The 17,938-nt window shown below is 46.7% G+C and overlaps 1 protein-coding gene across 6 annotated transcripts in view; it reads right to left on the reverse strand.

Annotated features, from left to right (window-relative positions):
- Positions 1–17,938, reverse strand: part of LOC129840375 (striated muscle preferentially expressed protein kinase-like) — a 62,307-nt gene that overhangs the window by 19,533 nt on the left and 24,836 nt on the right. For 4 of the 6 annotated variants that reach the window (XM_055908197.1, XM_055908195.1, XM_055908198.1 and 1 more), the window contains exons 1-19: positions 12,653–14,934; positions 11,843–12,450; positions 11,568–11,717; positions 9,802–9,984; positions 6,542–6,726; positions 6,344–6,432; positions 6,069–6,244; positions 5,694–5,880; positions 4,350–4,423; positions 3,938–4,096; positions 3,596–3,785; positions 3,195–3,430; positions 2,817–2,936; positions 2,587–2,691; positions 2,266–2,472; positions 1,706–2,002; positions 1,460–1,572; positions 1,116–1,284; positions 396–495 (exon numbers count right to left, since the gene is read on the reverse strand). In XM_055908197.1, the coding sequence (XP_055764172.1) occupies positions 396–495; positions 1,116–1,284; positions 1,460–1,572; positions 1,706–2,002; positions 2,266–2,472; positions 2,587–2,691; positions 2,817–2,936; positions 3,195–3,430; positions 3,596–3,785; positions 3,938–4,096; positions 4,350–4,423; positions 5,694–5,880; positions 6,069–6,244; positions 6,344–6,432; positions 6,542–6,726; positions 9,802–9,984; positions 11,568–11,717; positions 11,843–12,450; positions 12,653–13,671 (4,367 nt within the window). In that variant the 5' untranslated portion in view covers positions 13,672–14,934. Of the gene's footprint in view, positions 1–395; positions 496–1,115; positions 1,285–1,459; positions 1,573–1,705; positions 2,003–2,265; positions 2,473–2,586; positions 2,692–2,816; positions 2,937–3,194; positions 3,431–3,595; positions 3,786–3,937; positions 4,097–4,349; positions 4,424–5,693; positions 5,881–6,068; positions 6,245–6,343; positions 6,433–6,541; positions 6,727–9,801; positions 9,985–11,567; positions 11,718–11,842; positions 12,451–12,652; positions 14,935–15,137; positions 15,277–17,224; positions 17,333–17,938 lie in introns of those variants that run through there. The other 2 variants (XM_055908201.1, XM_055908196.1) reach the window with 2 other exon arrangements.

Consider the following 17,938-nt stretch of genomic DNA (forward strand, 5'->3'; position numbering starts at 1 on the left):
ATGACCAAATCTTTCAATTGGGTTGAGTTCTGAGAAACCAAAAGTCCTAGTTGAGAAAGTAAAGGGACATGAGTATTAAACGGTACGTGACACCTTGTTATTGTTCAACTTCTGGTGAGTCAAGCCAAGCTCTACCAGAGAAAAACAAAAACAAATAGCCTTTGTGATGTGTTCCTCTATTGACGGGTGACCCACCTCTCCTCTATTTCTGTCTGCTATCATTATGCAGTCAGGTTGTTGTTTGGTGTGGTGGAATTCCCCCTACTGACCTTTGTGGCCACCGTTCACAGTGCAATTTAATACAGATAGTAGCTACCACTCGCAGAGCCTTTAAATACAGAAGAGATAGCCTGGCTCAGCGGATGTTGTTGGTGATTGCCTGGTCCATGACTCACCGTCCTATCTCCTTGTGTACATCGTAGTAATCAGTCAGCCTCCGCATCTTCCTCAAAATGGACCCCTCATCCTCCATGGGCTCCACCACCTCCTTCCTGACTACAGGCAGAGGGTTGGTACAGGGGGCAAGGTTAATGTGGGTTGGTGGGTGGTTTGTCTCTGTCTCTGTCTCTGTCTCTGTGTGTGTGTGTGTGTGTGTGTGTGTGTGTGTGTGTGTGTGTGTGTGTGTGTGTGTGTGTGTGTGTGTGTGTGTGTGTGTGTGTGTGTGTGTGTGTGTGTGTGTGTGTGTGTGTGTGTGTGTGTGTGTGTGTGTGTGTGTGTGTGTGTGTTGACAGATGGTTTAATAGTCTCAGACACCTTGTGGTCCAACCCATATGGAGCAGATTTGGTTGTTTAACTCTCGATTACAACAAGCTTTGGCTGAGATATTACAAGGACAAACAGATGCAATCCAACTAAAACTGCCATTTCTGGCAACAACAAATAATAGGAAAAGCCTTGGGACTGTGACATCTGTGTTAACAATATTCAGTGTGCAGAAAAAGCACACATTTCAACAAGAGTGTGTCTTTAATACCTTACCGTAAGGGTGTGTTAATCAACAATAATTCATCAGTTATGTATGCACAAAGTATCATTCTTGTAGATGTTTTCCAGACTTATTCCAATATCTGTATATATCCTTATACATTTCAGACAATATAGACTATGGTCCTGACCTTTGTGGACAGTGAGTTCAGCCTTGCAGGAGACTTGCCCAGCCAGGTTCTTGGCGGTGCAGGTGTACACCCCTGAGTCCTCAGGCAGGGCATTCAGCACCACCAGGGAACACTCCGTATCATCGTACACAAAGGTGAAGTGACTGCTCTCCGACAGCAGAGTGTCATCCTGGAACCACAGAACAGATAACCACAATCAATTCCACTTGATCAACTATCATGGAGCGGTAGGTTGGTTTTCCTGGAACCACAAAGGAGTTAATCATCCAACAACCTGCTTAATCACTGCAGAATAAGTTTATGTGGTTAATGATATGATATCCATCCATTGACTCTTATCATACCTTGTACCACAGAATATCAGGATCGGGTTGTCCCTCGACAACCACAGCAAAGCGAGATGTCTCTCCTACATGTATTTCCAAGTCCTCCATGATGGACTCAAATTTAGGACGCACTGTTGGGAGAAAAGGAGGATAGAGAGTTTGGGGTCAGTTTGGATTTTTACCTCGTCATAGTTACAGTAAGCAACAGGGCTGTTAGCTGATTCTAGATCTGCACATAGGGGTGAACTTTGACCCCAAACTCACCTGCCATGGCCAGTAGGATGGTACAGAGGTCGCTGCCAAACTGGTTGTTGGCTGTACAGACCAGCTGACCGGTGTCAGTGCTCTTCACCCTCTGGATCTTTAGGGTGTGTTGGTCGTCGTCTGGCATGCTCATCTCAAACATCCCTGGCTTGTTGAGCAAAACCACTCCCCTCCTCTTCCAGGTGACCACAGCATTAATGTGGTTAAGGGTGAGGGTGATGCTCACGGACTGGTTCTCCACCACGTACACAACGTCAGGCTTGTCCAGGATGATGGGAGCTTTCCTCAGATAGGGACCTGATAGGGATCAAAGGTCAAATGATCAAGGGATCAAACCATCATCTCTGATGTGTTGACAGACGATCATACTCTCACAATAGTAGATCCTATATTTCCAGGCTACATATCCGGCTCGAAGGACCATGTAATTATAATATTTTTGTACACCTGCTGCAATGTGTTTGGTGACATTGCTTTTGCACTATGCAAGTGTTTACATAAATCCATTTAACCTTTGACCCTCCAACATAACTGTAGAGACTTGGAGCTTATATAAGCACCTCTATCCATGAGCTGCACGAGGTCAGTGGAGGGGGAGGGTTTGCTGAGGAGCTTGGCGGTGGCCGCTAGGACCCTGAAGGCGTAGCGGACTCCCTTGGAGAGACCGGTGACTGTGTAGGTGGTCTCTCTCAGGTTGGAGGCTATGATGCTCCACTGGATGGAACCCAGAGGCTGCTGTTGCACTGCATACATCAAAGAACTGCCATCTGGAAGTACAACCATGAGGGTTACTGTAGTAGTGTAGCGAATTTGGAGGGTAGAGTAGCCTGAAAGGGATTCGAATCCAGGTCCCTGTGACTCTCAGTTATATTGAGGCATACCTATGGAAGAGTCAAGCCTCTTTGGTTTCTTCCAGCTGAGTGTTATGGTCTTCCCTGTTATGGACTCTACCACTGGAGGACCATCGGGGGGATCAGGAACAATATCTACCAAAGGAAAATACAAATGTACCAACACACCCATACTGTAATCAGTTGGCACAATGATTCTCGTGGCTTTTTTGGTTGGAGCACCTGTTGCTGTGATTGCTGGTGGATGTCCCCATCCATACCTGTGATGTAGAGGTGTGCGTAGCAGGCTGCCTTCCCCACTTTGTTGGAGATGACACTCTTGTAGACGCCCCCGTGGCCGTGACACACACAGCGGATGACCAGACTGTGGACATCCCTGTCTGGAGGAGGAAGAGAGAGAGAGATGATGCAGGTAGAGGAGGGAGAGAGAGAGAGATAACTAATGTAGAGGAGGGAGAGAGAGAGAGATGACGCAGGTAGATGAGGGAGAGAGAGATGACTAATGTAGATGAGGGAAAGAGAGAGATGACTAATGTAGAGGAGGGGGAGAGAGAGATGACGCAAGTAGAGGAGGGATAGAAAGAAGAAGAGTGAGAGCGAACGAGAGAGAGAGAAATAGAGAGAGATTGCTTCCTTACGCTGGGTCATCTTCCTGTCGTCTGTGCTGTGTATCTTCTTGCCGTTGTGGTACCAGGCGATGGTGGGGTAGGGCAGGCCCGCCACCTTACACTTTAGCACCGCCTCCTTCCCCTCGATCACCTCCAGGTCAGCCAAGGGCTTGACGAAGTCAGGCATGGTCCTCTGCTCCTGCTCCACCTCGCTCTCCAGAACCTCCGGCTCCTCAGCGATGGAAGGCATCTTCTCCAGCTTTGCCCTGGAGAGAAGAAGGAAGCAAATAGAATGAGAGACAGAAGGAAAGGGAAATACAGAAGAGAAGACAATGAAACATGCCTATTATTTGTTTTTAGATCACTGAGATGAGGAGAAGAAGCCACTTCAGACTAGTGGGATCACCCCACGTCTATGGTTTCCCCCATACATGTGAGAAGAGATAGCGGGCCGCGGTTCCTGCATGTAGAGTTCGGCTGTGCACTCCGCCTTTCCGCGTGCGTTCTTAGCGACGGCTGTGTAGAAGCCCTCCGTGTCGCTGCTGACGTGGGTGATGACCAATGAGTAACGGCCTCCTTCCTGCAGGAGACGCACATTCTCACTCTCCTCCACCGGGTTCTCTGGATGGAGATAAACACAATATGGTAGATTCATAAAGAGTCAACCAATGGGGTAACAAAGAGACATTACGAGCCATACTAGCCTACATTACCAATTTGCTGTCCATTCTGTACCAATAGGAGATACAGTACATTCTAAGAGAGATACTTACCGAAATGGTTCCAGGTAACGATGGGAGGTGGGGACCCGCTGACCTTGCAGTCAAAACGGGCGGTGCGACCCTCTATGACCTCCAGGATGTCCAGCTTGCGGGTGAACAGGGGCTCCCTGGAGGGAGTGACCTTTAGGTGGGCACTGGAGGTCAACTCCTCTGGAACAGGAAGGAAAATCACCAGCAATTGTATTAATGGTTTATAAGTCGTTTATAGACAATAAGTGATTTACAAATTATAAAAAAAAAAAAAGAGGTTTTAACTCATTGGTTGAAATTGTGTGATCATCATTTTTGGTTCTTGCCAAATAGTGTGGCTGTATCATTACATTACTTATAACATCAGCAATTCATTACTGCCGTATAAACCCATTATTTAGCAAGGAAGTTTTTTTCTGGAGTTGTCATTTACCTTTGGCAGTGCTCAGCTTGCAGGTGTAGGTTCCACTGTCGTCTTCATGTACTGAGTTTAACAGCAGCCGGCACCTGTAATAGAAATCCCCTCTGTCAGCTGCCTGGACCTTATTACACACTCCATGAGCTAACACTGCCTCATATCCACTTGTCTGGGCTGTTTCCTTCATTAGAAAAAGTGAAGGTCCATTCACAGTTTGCTTATTGATGAAATGTTGTTGTATCAGAAATTGAATTTTGAAGGCCCCCTCCATACTGCTCTGACAAACCATCCAATCTACTCAGATCAGAGTGGATGAAGGAGAAAGGGGCATGGAAAGGAAATCACTTCAAAGATTTGAGGCACACCCTCTATCGCTCTCACCCATTCATTCAAGGGAAAGGGAAGGAATTCACTTAAAAGCATTGAGGCACCTTTCCCTTTCATAGTGTCTAGGCCAGGTCACTCCAACCCTGTTCCTGGAGAGCTACCCTCCTGTAGGGTTTCACTCCAACCCTGTTCCTGGAGAGCTACCCTCCTGTAGTGTTTCACTCCAACCCTGTTCCTGGAGAGTTACCCTCCTGTAGGGTTTCACTCCAACCCTGTTCCTGGAGAGCTACCCTCCTGTAGGGTTTCACTCCAACCCTGTTCCTGGAGAGCTACCCTCCTGTAGGGTTTCACTCCAACCCTGTTCCTGGAGAGCTACCCTCCTGTAGTGTTTCACTCCAACCCTGTTCCTGGAGAGTTACCCTCCTGTAGGGTTTCACTCCAACCCTGTTCCTGGAGAGCTACCCTCCTGTAGGGTTTCACTCCAACCCTGTTCCTGGAGAGCTACCCTCCTGTAGGGTTTCACTCCAACCCTGTTCCTGGAGAGTTACCCTCCTGTAGCGTTTCACTCCAACCCTGTTCCTAGAGAGCTACCCTCCTGTAGGGTTTCACTCCAACCCTGTTCCTGGAGAGCTACCCTCCTGTAGGGTTTCACTCCAACCCTGTTCCTGGAGAGCCACCCTCCTGTAGGGTTTCATTCCAACCCTGTTCATGGAGAGTTACCCTCCTGTAGGGTGTCACTCCTACCCTGTTCCTGGAGAGCTACCCTCCTGTAGGGTTTCACTCCAACCCTGTTCCTGGAGAGCTACCATCCTGTAGGTTTTCACTCCAACCCTGTTCCTGGAGAGCTACCCTCCTGTAGGGTTTCACTCCAACCCTGTTCCTGGAGAGCTACCCCCCTGTATGGTTTCACTCCAACCCCAGTTGTAACAAACCTGATGCAGCTTATCAACCAGCTACTTATTAGAATCAGGTACGCTAGATTAGTGTTGGAGCAATAGCAGGGTTGGAGAGCCTTGGTCTAGTCCTACCCACCTCTTCCCGTTAAAGGTCATCTTGCAGTTGAGCAGTGCCGGCTGAACCAGTTTCCCATTGGACAGCCAGTCTACTTCCACATCCAGAGGCCCGGTCATGTGACACTCAAACATGGCCGACTCTCCGGCCCTCACCGCGACGTCTCGCACCTCTCTGATGATAGCCAGGGCTTCCTGTGCCGGGGAGGCTGGGGAAAAGACAGAGGAGAGACCAACACAGATCTGTTACAGTTGCAGCTAGAAACACAAGCATTTTGCTGCACCTGCGATAACAATACACTTTGATTTGATTTTGAGCTTTTTCAAAATGCAGCTGGCACCAACCCTAATGGTCAGTCACTGACGCTGGTCTTGTGGATTTTGGAGTGATCTTTACCTTTGACATCTAGTTTGCATTCGCTCTGCTTGGTTCCGTATTCGTTGATGATCTTGCAGGTGTAGAGTCCTGCATCAGATCTCTGTGCTGAAGTGATGATCATTTCACTGGTGCCGTCCTCTGTCTCACGCACAATGAATCTGCCATTGGTTTTTAGGGTCACTTTGTCCCTCAACCTAGGTGATAAAAACAGGTACATTCTGAGCTCTTGCAGAAGCAAACGAGAGAAAGACATGACAAACTGTACTGAAACACACTGAATACTGTATTCTTACCAGTACACCATAGGTTTAGGCTGTCCTCTGACTTTGACAGACATGGTAACCTCCTGTCCCTCTGTCACCCCGTGGTCATTCAGTGCTGCCTATCAAACCAAAAGACTAAGACTGTCTAAAAGCCGGTACATTGAATACTCAGTGGCGAGGGAAGAAATCCCCCTTAGACTATTGAGATGCCCCCTGAATCTTCTTTACCTGAAAGGAGGGAGGATCTTTGAAGAACGCATATTTAGACTGTGGCCCCACCCCTCGTGAGGGTGGTTCTCCAATCTCCATGACCTCCTCCAGGGGGCTCAGGTACTCCTCGTCTGATTGGAGGGGACTCGTGACCTCCACCAGGGGCAAGCTGCTCGGCTTCCCACCATGCACCTGGGTCAGCTCTGGAGAAACAACATAATACTTGTTTACCATATAATGTATCATTTGAATGTATTTTAAGGATGTCCCCACCAGAGGAGGCCGGTGGGAGGAGCTATCAGAGGACGGGCTCATTGTAATGGTTGTAATGGAACGGTATCAAACACATCAAACATATGGAAACCACGTTTGACTCATCTGCATGAATTCCATTCCAGCCAATACAATGTGCCCATTCTCCTATAGCTCCTCCCACCAGCCTCCACTGGTCCCTACAAAATGGTGCCCCGTGTGAGCACCATCCTTTACAGTATCAAAATGAACAGAACAAGCGCATTGTCCTGTCTATGCAACACAGAGCGAGGCAGGGTAATAAAAATACATTTTGTAATATAGATCAAACATTACTCACAATAATTCCACAAAGACGTTTATGGACCAGCCCGATATGGCAACGTAGTTAACAAAATGGACGCATTGTAACTTGATAGTGTTTGTGAGGCATAAAACCCAGAGAATGTAGCAATAAGCATTAACTGAATTGCTAGAATATACAAGCAGCGTATGAGTGCTCCACTGTCTCCTGTTCTGCTTGTGTGTTGCTCTACTTGTATCACCATGGTGACAAGAGTGTTTGAAGACATGAGCGATTTGGCTGGAACGATGGGGATGCACGCGCGCGCACACACACACACACACACACACACACACACACACACACACACACACACACACACACACACACACACACACACACACACACACACACACACACACACACACACACACACACACACACACACACACACACACACACACATTGCTGAGGGACCCTTTGAAGTGACCAGCTCTGGACAGATAATGGATTAATCCCCTAATCCCTGACCCAATCATTCTGTGAGACTAGCCCAGCGCCACAGGAGACACACTGTCTCCACCACCAGCCTCTCCACAAGTCACAGTTAATTTAGCTCCACAGAGGAACCATAGTATTGTAGCAGCCACCTCTTTACAAAACCATGGGCTCCAGAATTCAATTTCACTGGCAAGATAAACAGACAATGTTCTGACAATCGAACGAGAACAATCGACAGAAGCTATAGATAAAATATGAAAGGTTTCTCTCCTGTTAGGAAAAAGAACAGGGTAGCTTAGTATATATAGAAACTGCTTGCTTCGATTGCTTGGCCATACACATGAAGAGATAAAGTGATCAACATCACAGAGACTAAAGCTAAACAAGGACGTCTGCAGAAAGAACAGAGGACATACAGACATTCTAGATGTTTAGAGGTCGTAGAACCAGAAATGAATGAGTAAACAAGTGAAAACCCTTTGATGTTAAAATGCTCCAATTTCTTCTAACTATGACGAAGAAGTGTCCGATGTGGAGATCGAGGACTCACCTAAGAAGTTACATGTCTGAGTCGAGCCTGTGCACAGACAACCAGCACCAGCTTTATTCCTGTAATGCTGCCAACGATTACACAAATGCTGCATGAAGCAAGCCTTCCTAGCCTGCTCTAATAATCTATCAATTCAATCTCATCCTCCTCTCCCTCTCTCCCTCACTTTCCTCCTTCTTCTTCAGCTCCAAATTCTCTTCTTCCTTTTCTCTGTCCTCCAGCAATATTACATCAACCCACATTCCCTGTAGCCTAAAGGCTTTGATACATTCTTTTTAAATGATAAAATCAAGTCAGACTGCAATATTGCAGTATTTATGTGATTCTAAACACCAAAGACTTTTGGAAAGCATCTCACATTGTGGGTATATATTCCAGTTGCAAAAACTCAGCATTTGATGTACATGGGTTAAATTGATACGTTTAATACCCTGAATCTCCTCTAATAGACAACCGTATAAATCCCAACTTGATGTGCCAAAATCCTCACCCACCCCACAGAACCATAGCAACATGACTCATAATCTCGCTGTGCATGAGTTTGGCAAACCCCCCTGACTCTAGCATCTCAGGGTGGAATCATCACAGATAAAGAAAGGGTCTGTGACCGTAACATTAATCTCACACTGGGACATACAACAGACCGCCATTGAGAACAAGAGGCTGCTATAAATACCTAGTGGTAGCCTCCACTGGCCTAATATGGCCAAGCAGGCCTGGACGCTGAGCTGGTGCCAGAAAACTACAGCAGTAGCGTTCACTCTGCAGGATAACACTGTGCAGAGACATTACAGGCCTGGATAAAGAGGTTGTGGCACATTCAAAGGAAGTTTAAATAGTTTGGCTTCCTCAAAAGATATGGAATAAGTGGCTCTAAGAGAGCGAGAGACATTTATGAGCATATGGTATGTATATTGGATTGTCACAGAGATCTGTGTGTTTCGGTTTGAGGTAATAATTATATTATTGCAGCCATTACTCAAGTGACTGGAAAGGACTGTGGTTGCGTTTTGATTTGATGCAGGAGTGGTACTGTTTGTCTGCATTGAGAGCTGTGGTGTGATTTATCTTTTTATATAACCCCAATTCAAACTATTGAGTATTTACCGAACCAACAGACAGCTCAGCTAATAATACACAAACTAAAGTTTTATGTCCAAGAGGAATACTCATTCTGTTGACAAAGACTAATCCCCAGTTTTGAACATCCGCCTAACTGACTGAAACCCGGGGACCTTTAGAGACTGGCAGAAAAATCTTTGTTTTGAAATCCACCAGGGGACCCAAATGCCTTTCACAAATTATGAGTTGCCATGGCAACTATCTGTGAATGGGGCTTGGAATGGGATGCCCCTTTGTAGTTATGAAGACAAAATGTCAGAGCAGAGCTGGCAGGGGATTAGGATGGGGAGTTGTGGTGTTTGCGCGTGTGTGTGTGTGTGTGTGTGTGTGTGTGTGTGTGTGTGTGTGTGTGTGTGTGTGTGTGTGTGTGTGTGTGTCTGTCTGTCTGTCTGTCTGTCTGTCTGTCTGTCTGTCTGTCTGTCTGTCTGTGTGTCTGTGTGTCTGTGTGTGTGTGTGTGTGTGCATCCCAGACCCCCAAAAAATGGTGTGCCTTTGATTCCTAGTCAATTGATCAACTAGAATGTATGGCCTTCTGTGTTTGTGAGTGTGTCTGTCTGTAACCCCGCTCACCTGGTTTGATGTAGAGCGTGGCGTTGCAGGATGCTTTCCCGGCCGCGTTGACAGCGGTGACGCAGTACGTCCCGGTGTCTCCAGACCTCATCTGGGTTATCAGTAGGGAGTGCTGCTCCCCCTCAGCCCTGACCACATGGGACGGGCTGCTCCTTATCAGAACATTACTCTTCTTCCAAGTCACTGCATTCCAAGGGGTCACACACAAAGACACATCTCAGACCACGCTCAGACAACTTAATCACAGTCCCTTCCCCTGTGTCTAGGTGCCGAATGATGTGTGGCCCTTAAGCACCAATCCAAGGTCAGTTTGACATACAGGAAATATTCAGACCCCTTCCCTTCGTCCAGATTTTCTGACATTACAGCCTTATTCTAAAATTGATTTTTCTTTTTAAATATTCATCAATCTACACACAATACCCCATAATGACAAAGCGAAGAGGTTTTTAGAAATTTTAGCAAATATATTGAAAGTAAAAAACAGATATCTTATTTACATAAGTATTCAGACCGTTTGCTATGAGACTCGGAAATGAGCTCAGGTGCATCCCGTTTCCATTGATCATCATTGAGATGTTTTTATAACTTGAGTGTCCACCTGTGGTGAATTCAATTGATTGGGCATGATTTGGAAAGGCACACACCTGTCTTTATAAGGTCTCACAGTTGACAGTGCATGTCAGAGGTAAAAGCAAGCCATGAGGTCAAAGGAATTGTCCGTAGAGCTCCAAGGCAGGATTGTGTTGAGGCACAGATCTGGGGAAGGGTACCAACACATTTCTGCAGCTTTGAAGGTCCCCAAGAACACAGTGCCCTACATTATTCTTAAATGGAAGAAGTTTGGAACCACCAAGACTCTTCCTAAAGCTGGCCGCCCGGCCAAACTGAACAATCGGGGGAGAAGGGCCTTGGTCAGGAAGGTGACCAAGAACCTGATGGTCACTCTGACAGAGTTCCAGAGTTCCTCTGTGGAGATGGGAGAACCTTCCAGAAGGACAACCATCTCTACAGCACTCCACCAATCAGGCCTTACTTAATGATAGAGTGGCCAGACGGAAGCCACTCCTCAGTAAAAGGCACATGACAGCCCGCTTGGAAAAAGCCACCTAAAGGACACTCAGACCATGAGAAACAAGATTCTCTGGTCTGATGAAACCAAGATTGAACTAAATTCAGGTGTGCCAAGCTTGTGTCGTCATTTTTTTAAATGTATTTTATTTCACCTTTATTTAACCAGGTAGGCCAGTTGAGAACAAGTTCTCATTTACAACTGCGACCTGGCCAAGATAAAGCAAAGCAGTGTGACACAAACAACCCAGAGTTACACATGGAATAAACTAAATGTACAGTCAATAACACAATGGAAAAGTCTATATACAGTGTGTGCAAATGAAGTAAGATTAGTATATGGGGCTTACCCAAGAAGACTCAAGGCTGTAATCACAGCCAAAGGTGCTTCAACAAAGTACAGAGTAAAGGGTCTGAACACTAATGTAAATGTGATATTTTCGTTTAAAATTTTTAACAAATTTGCAAAGATTTCAAAAAAACATTTTTTGCTTTGGCATTATGGGTTATTGTGTGTATTGTGTGAAAAAACGATTTATTCCAATGAGGCTGTAACGTAACAAAATGTGAAAAAAGTCAAGAGGTCTGAATACTTTCCGAAATCACTGTATTACCTCATCATGGTCCAAATGTGTTTGGGAAAGGCAAAAGCTGACCCCAGAGCTTTGCTTAACCTCTACCTGGAGATGACCTACCTGTTGGGAGGGGGCTGCCAGTGATGACACATTTGAGCAGGACCTCAGAGCCAGCGGTGGCGATGGTGTCCCCCAGGGGCCTCTCAAACGCTGGTTTCTCAGCTGGCCCCTCATCTGCCGACATGTAAGAGTCATCTGAATCGTCTCCTACTACAGAAAGGCAGGAGCTGTATTACTTTCCTTCTATACTGTAGATATTAATCTATTTGAGACGGTAGCACATTAATGTCTAGCTGATGTGTCGCCCAGTGGATACCTGCAATTCAGTGTCCTACCTGTCTCAGGAGACATAGGCTGACTTTCCCAAGACTTTCCCGAGACTTTTCCCTTCTTCTGAGTCTTGGAAGCCCTGCCCTCCTTCTTCCCTGCTCTTCTCGTCTTTTCTCTCTCTCTCTTCTCTCCTGCCTCCTCCTCTTCCATTTCCATGAGCTCGTCCTCCACCAGGATGGTAGGAATGGTCATCTTCAGCGCGGGAGACGTCCTCCCCGGCTCTCCCTTCCGTCTCTTCATTAGAGGGCTGATGGAAGGGGTGGAGATGGGGGTGGGGGATAGCCGTGGGGGCTTGGGGGGATAGGCAGAGGCTGGCTCTTTGGCAGGGGTCGGTGATGGTCCTCTCTGCATGGTGGGGCTTGGAGACCTGGGGCTTGGAGGCCTGCGGTGGTGTAGAGGTTTCTCAAGCTCTTTAGGAGAGGAAGGCCCTTTGGGGTAGGTAGGCGGTGCTCTTTGTGCGGTAGGGGTTGGAGACCCGGGGTGGTCCATCCTGGGTGGAGGCTGCTCCAGCTCTTTATCAGCCAAAGGCCCTTTGGGTGTTGGAGATACAGGTGGTTGGTCCTCGGCCGTGTGTGGAGGCCTCGCCGCTGCGGGAGAGCTCCAAAGGCCTTCCCTGTGTCAAATGCATTATGTAATGTTGGAAGAGAAAATAGAAAGGAATTATGTCATTTATATCTGTAATGTGTGTGTACATATATCACTATTGAGCTGTCAGAGTAGTGTGTACCAACACACACAGGCACACACACACACGCGCACACAAATCGACCAACACAAAAACACACACACAATGCTAATGGATCATCTCAGCCTACCTGGTTGGGCTTTTCCGCATGACTCTTGATGAGGGTGATCGTCGTCCTGGTAACTGGTTAACCAGTACTGTCTCCATGGAAACAGAGCCTTTCCCCACACTTTTAGACTCAGACGGCTGAGCTGACGCTGAAGCTGAATCATGCTGCTCCCGTTGGGGAACATTCCTTTGATCTGTCAGAACCTTCTCATGGGATTGGGATGATTTTCGGGACGAAACACTCTCTTCAACGCTTTTCCCTAATAGTCCTCTCTCCTCCAGGACCTTCTCTCTCTCTTCCAGCTTCTTGACCACCTGAGGGGGAATGGGCTCCAGCTTGCCCACGGACTGTCTCTCCATCTGGGGCAACTGCTCGGTGGAGTAGGCCTTCTTCAGGTTGGGTCTCCCCACCAGCTTCTTGATCCTGGCCAGCTCCTCTGTGAACTTGTTCTGGAAGCACTGGACCCTCTGCTGGTAGCTTGGTTTGTCCTCCAGAGATGAGGCCCTCTTCTTTCCGAACGTCGAGCGCCTCGAGGCCGCGGCATCCGGCTGGCTTGTCCCCTCCTCTTTGGAGACCCCCCCCAGATCGCAGGATGCCGCCCGGCCGAAAGAGCGCCCAGATCTGACCCCCGCACTCACCTCACTCACCTTTTGTTCAAACTCCTTGATCTTGTCAAAGATCTTGGGTGCAGCGCGGGCCAGTTTGGGTGTCTTGCCACCACTGCTGCCGCTGCTTGAAGTATGGGAGGAGGCTCCTGAAAACATCCCTGGGAGTTTGTTTTTGACCACAGCTCCTCCCAGGGAAGGGTCTTGGGTACTGTGTGAGGTGACACTGTTCTTATGGGAGCTGAGAGATGTTGTGGGTTGGGATACAGTTTGACTGGACTGGGGTGAGGCAGGACTGAAGGATGGACCTGTTTGGGTTTGGGGGAGAGAAGGAGATGGGGTCCTGGAAGATGGGGGTTTTAGGGAAATGGAAGTTAGACGTATAAAGAAGGGACAAGGAGAGGCCCAGGTTTTTGGAAGAGGAAGAAAAGCCATTGGATGTTTGTGTGCTCGGTAGAGGATATTTGTTTGAGAACGTTTGTTTGAATCTCGTGATCGTGTGTGTGTGTGTGTGTGTGTGTGTGTGTGTGTGTGTGTGTGTGTGTGTGTGTGTGTGTGTGTGTGTGTGTGTGTGTGTGTGTGTGTGTGTGTGTGTGTGTGTGTGTGTGTGTGTGTGTGTGTGTGTGTGTGTGTGTGTGTGTGTCTGTCTGTTTATAGTCAATATAATTTGAGTGTTGATTTCTCATCAGGACAGAGGTACCTTTCACAAATAAACAGAACATGGAATGGACATAAATTAAGTGATTTTAGCACAGCTAACACTTAACTTATATGGACACAAATCTCAATACACTATAGAAGATAATGCATGGGTCTAACACAACATGTGTAGGAGCCAAATAGATCATATTGTATATTTGTATGTTTCCAATTCATGATCCCTGTCACGTGTATGTTCCCCCTCTACAGGCCAAGGCCTACTGGGAGTGACTGGAATGACAGCACACAGGCTTTTGCCCAGACCAGACCAGACCTGAATGGTCAATGTTATCATGTTGCAGTGACACATAGAGAAATAATACGAGTCCTGTATGAATTAATCTAATACTATCTCTTCCAACATAACCAGGAAAGACCCCTATTCATCAACTATGAACACAATCACACATGCTTTGACACACACACTTCTCATGTTAGCTGGACACACAGTCAATTTAGTTGTGATGAAACTAGCTGGCAAAGACATGCAGACAAACATCAGCTTTGATTCACACTTCCATTCATGCGTGTGACACCAACGCTATGAAGATATCCAGGGTTATCTGACGGTAATGCTAGTAGAACACGGGAAACAATCTGGTCAATATACATGGCATGCAGCAGAAACCCAGGGAAACCAAAGGCTTCAGTGATACTTTTTGATATCATAATAAAATCGAACCAAGCTCAAGACAGAACTGAACACAGCTGGAAAATGTCATGGCATGAAGTCAAAGGAAGGTATGATTTAAAAAACTAAACAGAAATAATATACTATCGGAAGCAATGATGATTTGAAAAAAGCTAAAAGGCAAGGACACAAAAGGAAATTTAAAATACATTATCAATTCGATAGAAAATATGAAATCTTTGGGAATAAATGGATCTAGGAAAATCATGATGTGTAATATATTGTGTGTGTTGTATCTGTTAAAGTTGGGAAATTGGTTTGGAGGCCATTCTTTTTCTAATCAGTGAAAATAAGAAGTTGTCCCTATAAAGGCATGGAAAACGTTCTTCCCCTGTAGAGGCTGAACATGCTTCCATAGTAGTCGCTTCCTACAGACACACTTTCCTCCGACCCCAGCATGGGTTGGTTAGTGCGAGCCAGGTTAGCGTGTGACGCCCGGATCAAGGGCTCCACACCCAGGTGTCTGACTAGGGCCCCTGGCCCCCCATCGGTCCCGCCGCAGAGAGCTTGCCTGCCGGGGTGTGTTGGGTCCTGGGCCCCTGGGGGCCGCGAGCCCAAAGCCATGAGCTCCCTCTCCACCACTGGGTCATGGCCCCCAGGAAGGGTGGTCCTCCGGTCAGGGCTGGAGTCCATCATCCTACATCCTTCACCTGCAGGGACAGAGGACAGGGGTCAGGGGTAAGACTGGAGATGGAGACTTAGAGAAGAATGTGGATTAGAGAGAGAGAAATGAAGGTATAAAGGAGAGAGAGAGAGGGAGGAAAGAGAGGGGGGAAAGAGAAGGAGAGAGCATGACAGGGAGAGGGAGCGAGAGCGAGAGCGAGAGCGAGGGAGAGAAAGAGAGAGACCGAGAGAGAGAGAGCGAGAGAGAGGGGGAGGGAGAGTTAAGACAAGCACTGGAGGAATGTCTAAACCAACAAAGATGATTGATTAAGTAGAGAGGCGGGAAAAAAGGAAATAAGCAAATGTGTTCCACCCCAAGCACTGAAACAACCCACGAGCTCGATCAATCAGTGATTGACATTTTATCGAGTGGAGATGGAGACAGAAATGCATCAGCAGCTGAAAGAACTTGAAGTCAGCAGCTTCCTTTAACGACTAAACCCATTTATTGGGACGAGACTAGGAAACGAGGGAAAATAAGCAAGCAGCATCTCCCACGAGCACTGAAGATTCTAAACAGACTCAGCTCCACAGACAAAACACAAATTCAGATCTCTAAAAATCTCAATATGAGCAAACTGTAGTAGACGGAGGATGGGGCCTACTGATAAAAGCACACAGCCTTCCAAAATCTTGCCTTGCAGATCCTTAAAAGCCTCTCTGGCAGTGAGGTGGATTCACTCTGGCAGTGCTTCTCCGGGCGCTCCGGGTGGAAGGAAGGGGAGTGGTCTACTAATCCTCCCACGCAGGTGTGGAACGGATTTTTTTTTAAATGTGTTTTCCATTTCCCATGACTCATTCTGATGCTGATGATGATGAAAGACATTATCCTCACACAACACCTTACTAACCACAAGCATCCTACATGTATGCATTATCGGTTAACAAAAGGTTTTGTTAGAACCAATTAGGATTTTTATTTTTATTTTGGGGGAAATGAATTAAATTAGCTGGTGGAATATAATTGACATGCATTAGCTACATTATTAGTGAATATGATTTCTGTGCTGAGCTAAGGGACAGTTATTCGAGGAAATGCAATTTGCATTGTTATCTGGTTGATACTTGGTAATGTATTTCACATCTCACTGCAGGTGGGGCGATGAGTGAAAGCCAAGTCTTTGTGTTGGTTCCTTTGTATGAAAAGAACAAACACTGAATCCCTCCTCCACTCTCATTTGATAGCACCATTCTCTCTCTTCTTCTTTCCTCTTTCGGGAACGACGGCACTCTAAGGCTGTCAACACGAAACCTTCGAAAGTGCAAACAGTCTCTTTACAAGCCATCAAGGAGGACAGAATTGAAAATAGATTTGTGCTGCTAGAGGAGTGTTTCCATATTCATGGTCTACATTTAGACAGGCTGGTGACCCCTGTTGTGAAGCATCTGCTTTGGTGGCACCGATGAGCACTGTGATAACCCCATAACAAATCACCATCAGTTCCCTATCAAATCCTGTTTCATCTATATTTCCATACACAAAGAGTTGGTGCTGCTAAGTAAAGGGGCGGCATAATGTGATGTTCCCGATGGGGAAGTGCTCTGTTTTCTGAAAGCCAGGGCTTTCTATCCAGACCATAACTCTGTAGGGTGGCAGTGACACAGACAGACAGAGAGAGAGAGAGAATGCAACGGCTCCAGGAGGTTACCTGGCAGCATGTAGGTCAGAATGTCACATTGTCACACCATTACATCATGGCGTGAAGGATTAAAGGACATCATATATACGTTTCATCCAACGAGTAGGGCTAATGCCAACATACACATAGTGCCATAACCGACAGTCACGCTAAAGCCATGCAAACACATGCATTTAACTTGGTGCCAGAAGAATTATGCTTACGTCTTAATCCCGGAAACCTGATTTACAGACTTGATTAAGGACGGGCCTTTAAATCACAGATCATGCTCAAGTTAATGAATTAAGTGAATTACCTGCAGGCACTCTACGGCCAGCCTTGTCCTGGTGTCGCCCACCAGGTCCTTCCTTGGTTTCCATGGGTACCTGGGGCTCCGTGGCTTCATCCTCTGTGGTTTCAGAGTCTGACGGGAGGAAGATGAGGAAGAGGAGGGTGAGAAGAAACCGAGAGAGGAATAAAACAACAGCTGAGTCTGAGTCACGGTGACAAATGACACTTCATTTTCACTTAGCGACAGAGAGGATAATGGGCAATAGAGTTGAGCCTTGGCAGGTCTCCTTCAGAGGTAATACAAGGGGGAGTCACTGAACCGTGATATGAAGCCAGATGTGGCCTCTAGAAATACACCACTAGCCTGGTTGAAATACCTTTATAGAAACGACCTTCTAGACTGGCTACCAGTCGGTTCTAACGAGGTATGTTACTGGTAATAGAGCAGGCTAGTGCTGAAACCAGACTAGCATCCATTCCATTCCAAACCCATTGGAAGTCTATTGACCCCTACAGAAGACAACGTCAGTAAGGACCATTATACCTCTTTTAACTGCAACAGTGCCCTTTAGCCCACTCATTTATGGTGATTAATATACAGTACCGGTCAAAAGTTTGGACACACCTTCTCATTCAAGGGTTTTTCTTTATTTTTACTATTTTCTACATTGTAGAATAGTAGTGAAGACGTCAAAACTATGAAATAACACATGGAATCATGTAGTAACCAAAAAAGTGT

Source organism: Salvelinus fontinalis, chromosome 41, assembly GCF_029448725.1.
Source record: "Salvelinus fontinalis isolate EN_2023a chromosome 41, ASM2944872v1, whole genome shotgun sequence".
NCBI lineage: Eukaryota > Metazoa > Chordata > Actinopteri > Salmoniformes > Salmonidae > Salvelinus > Salvelinus fontinalis.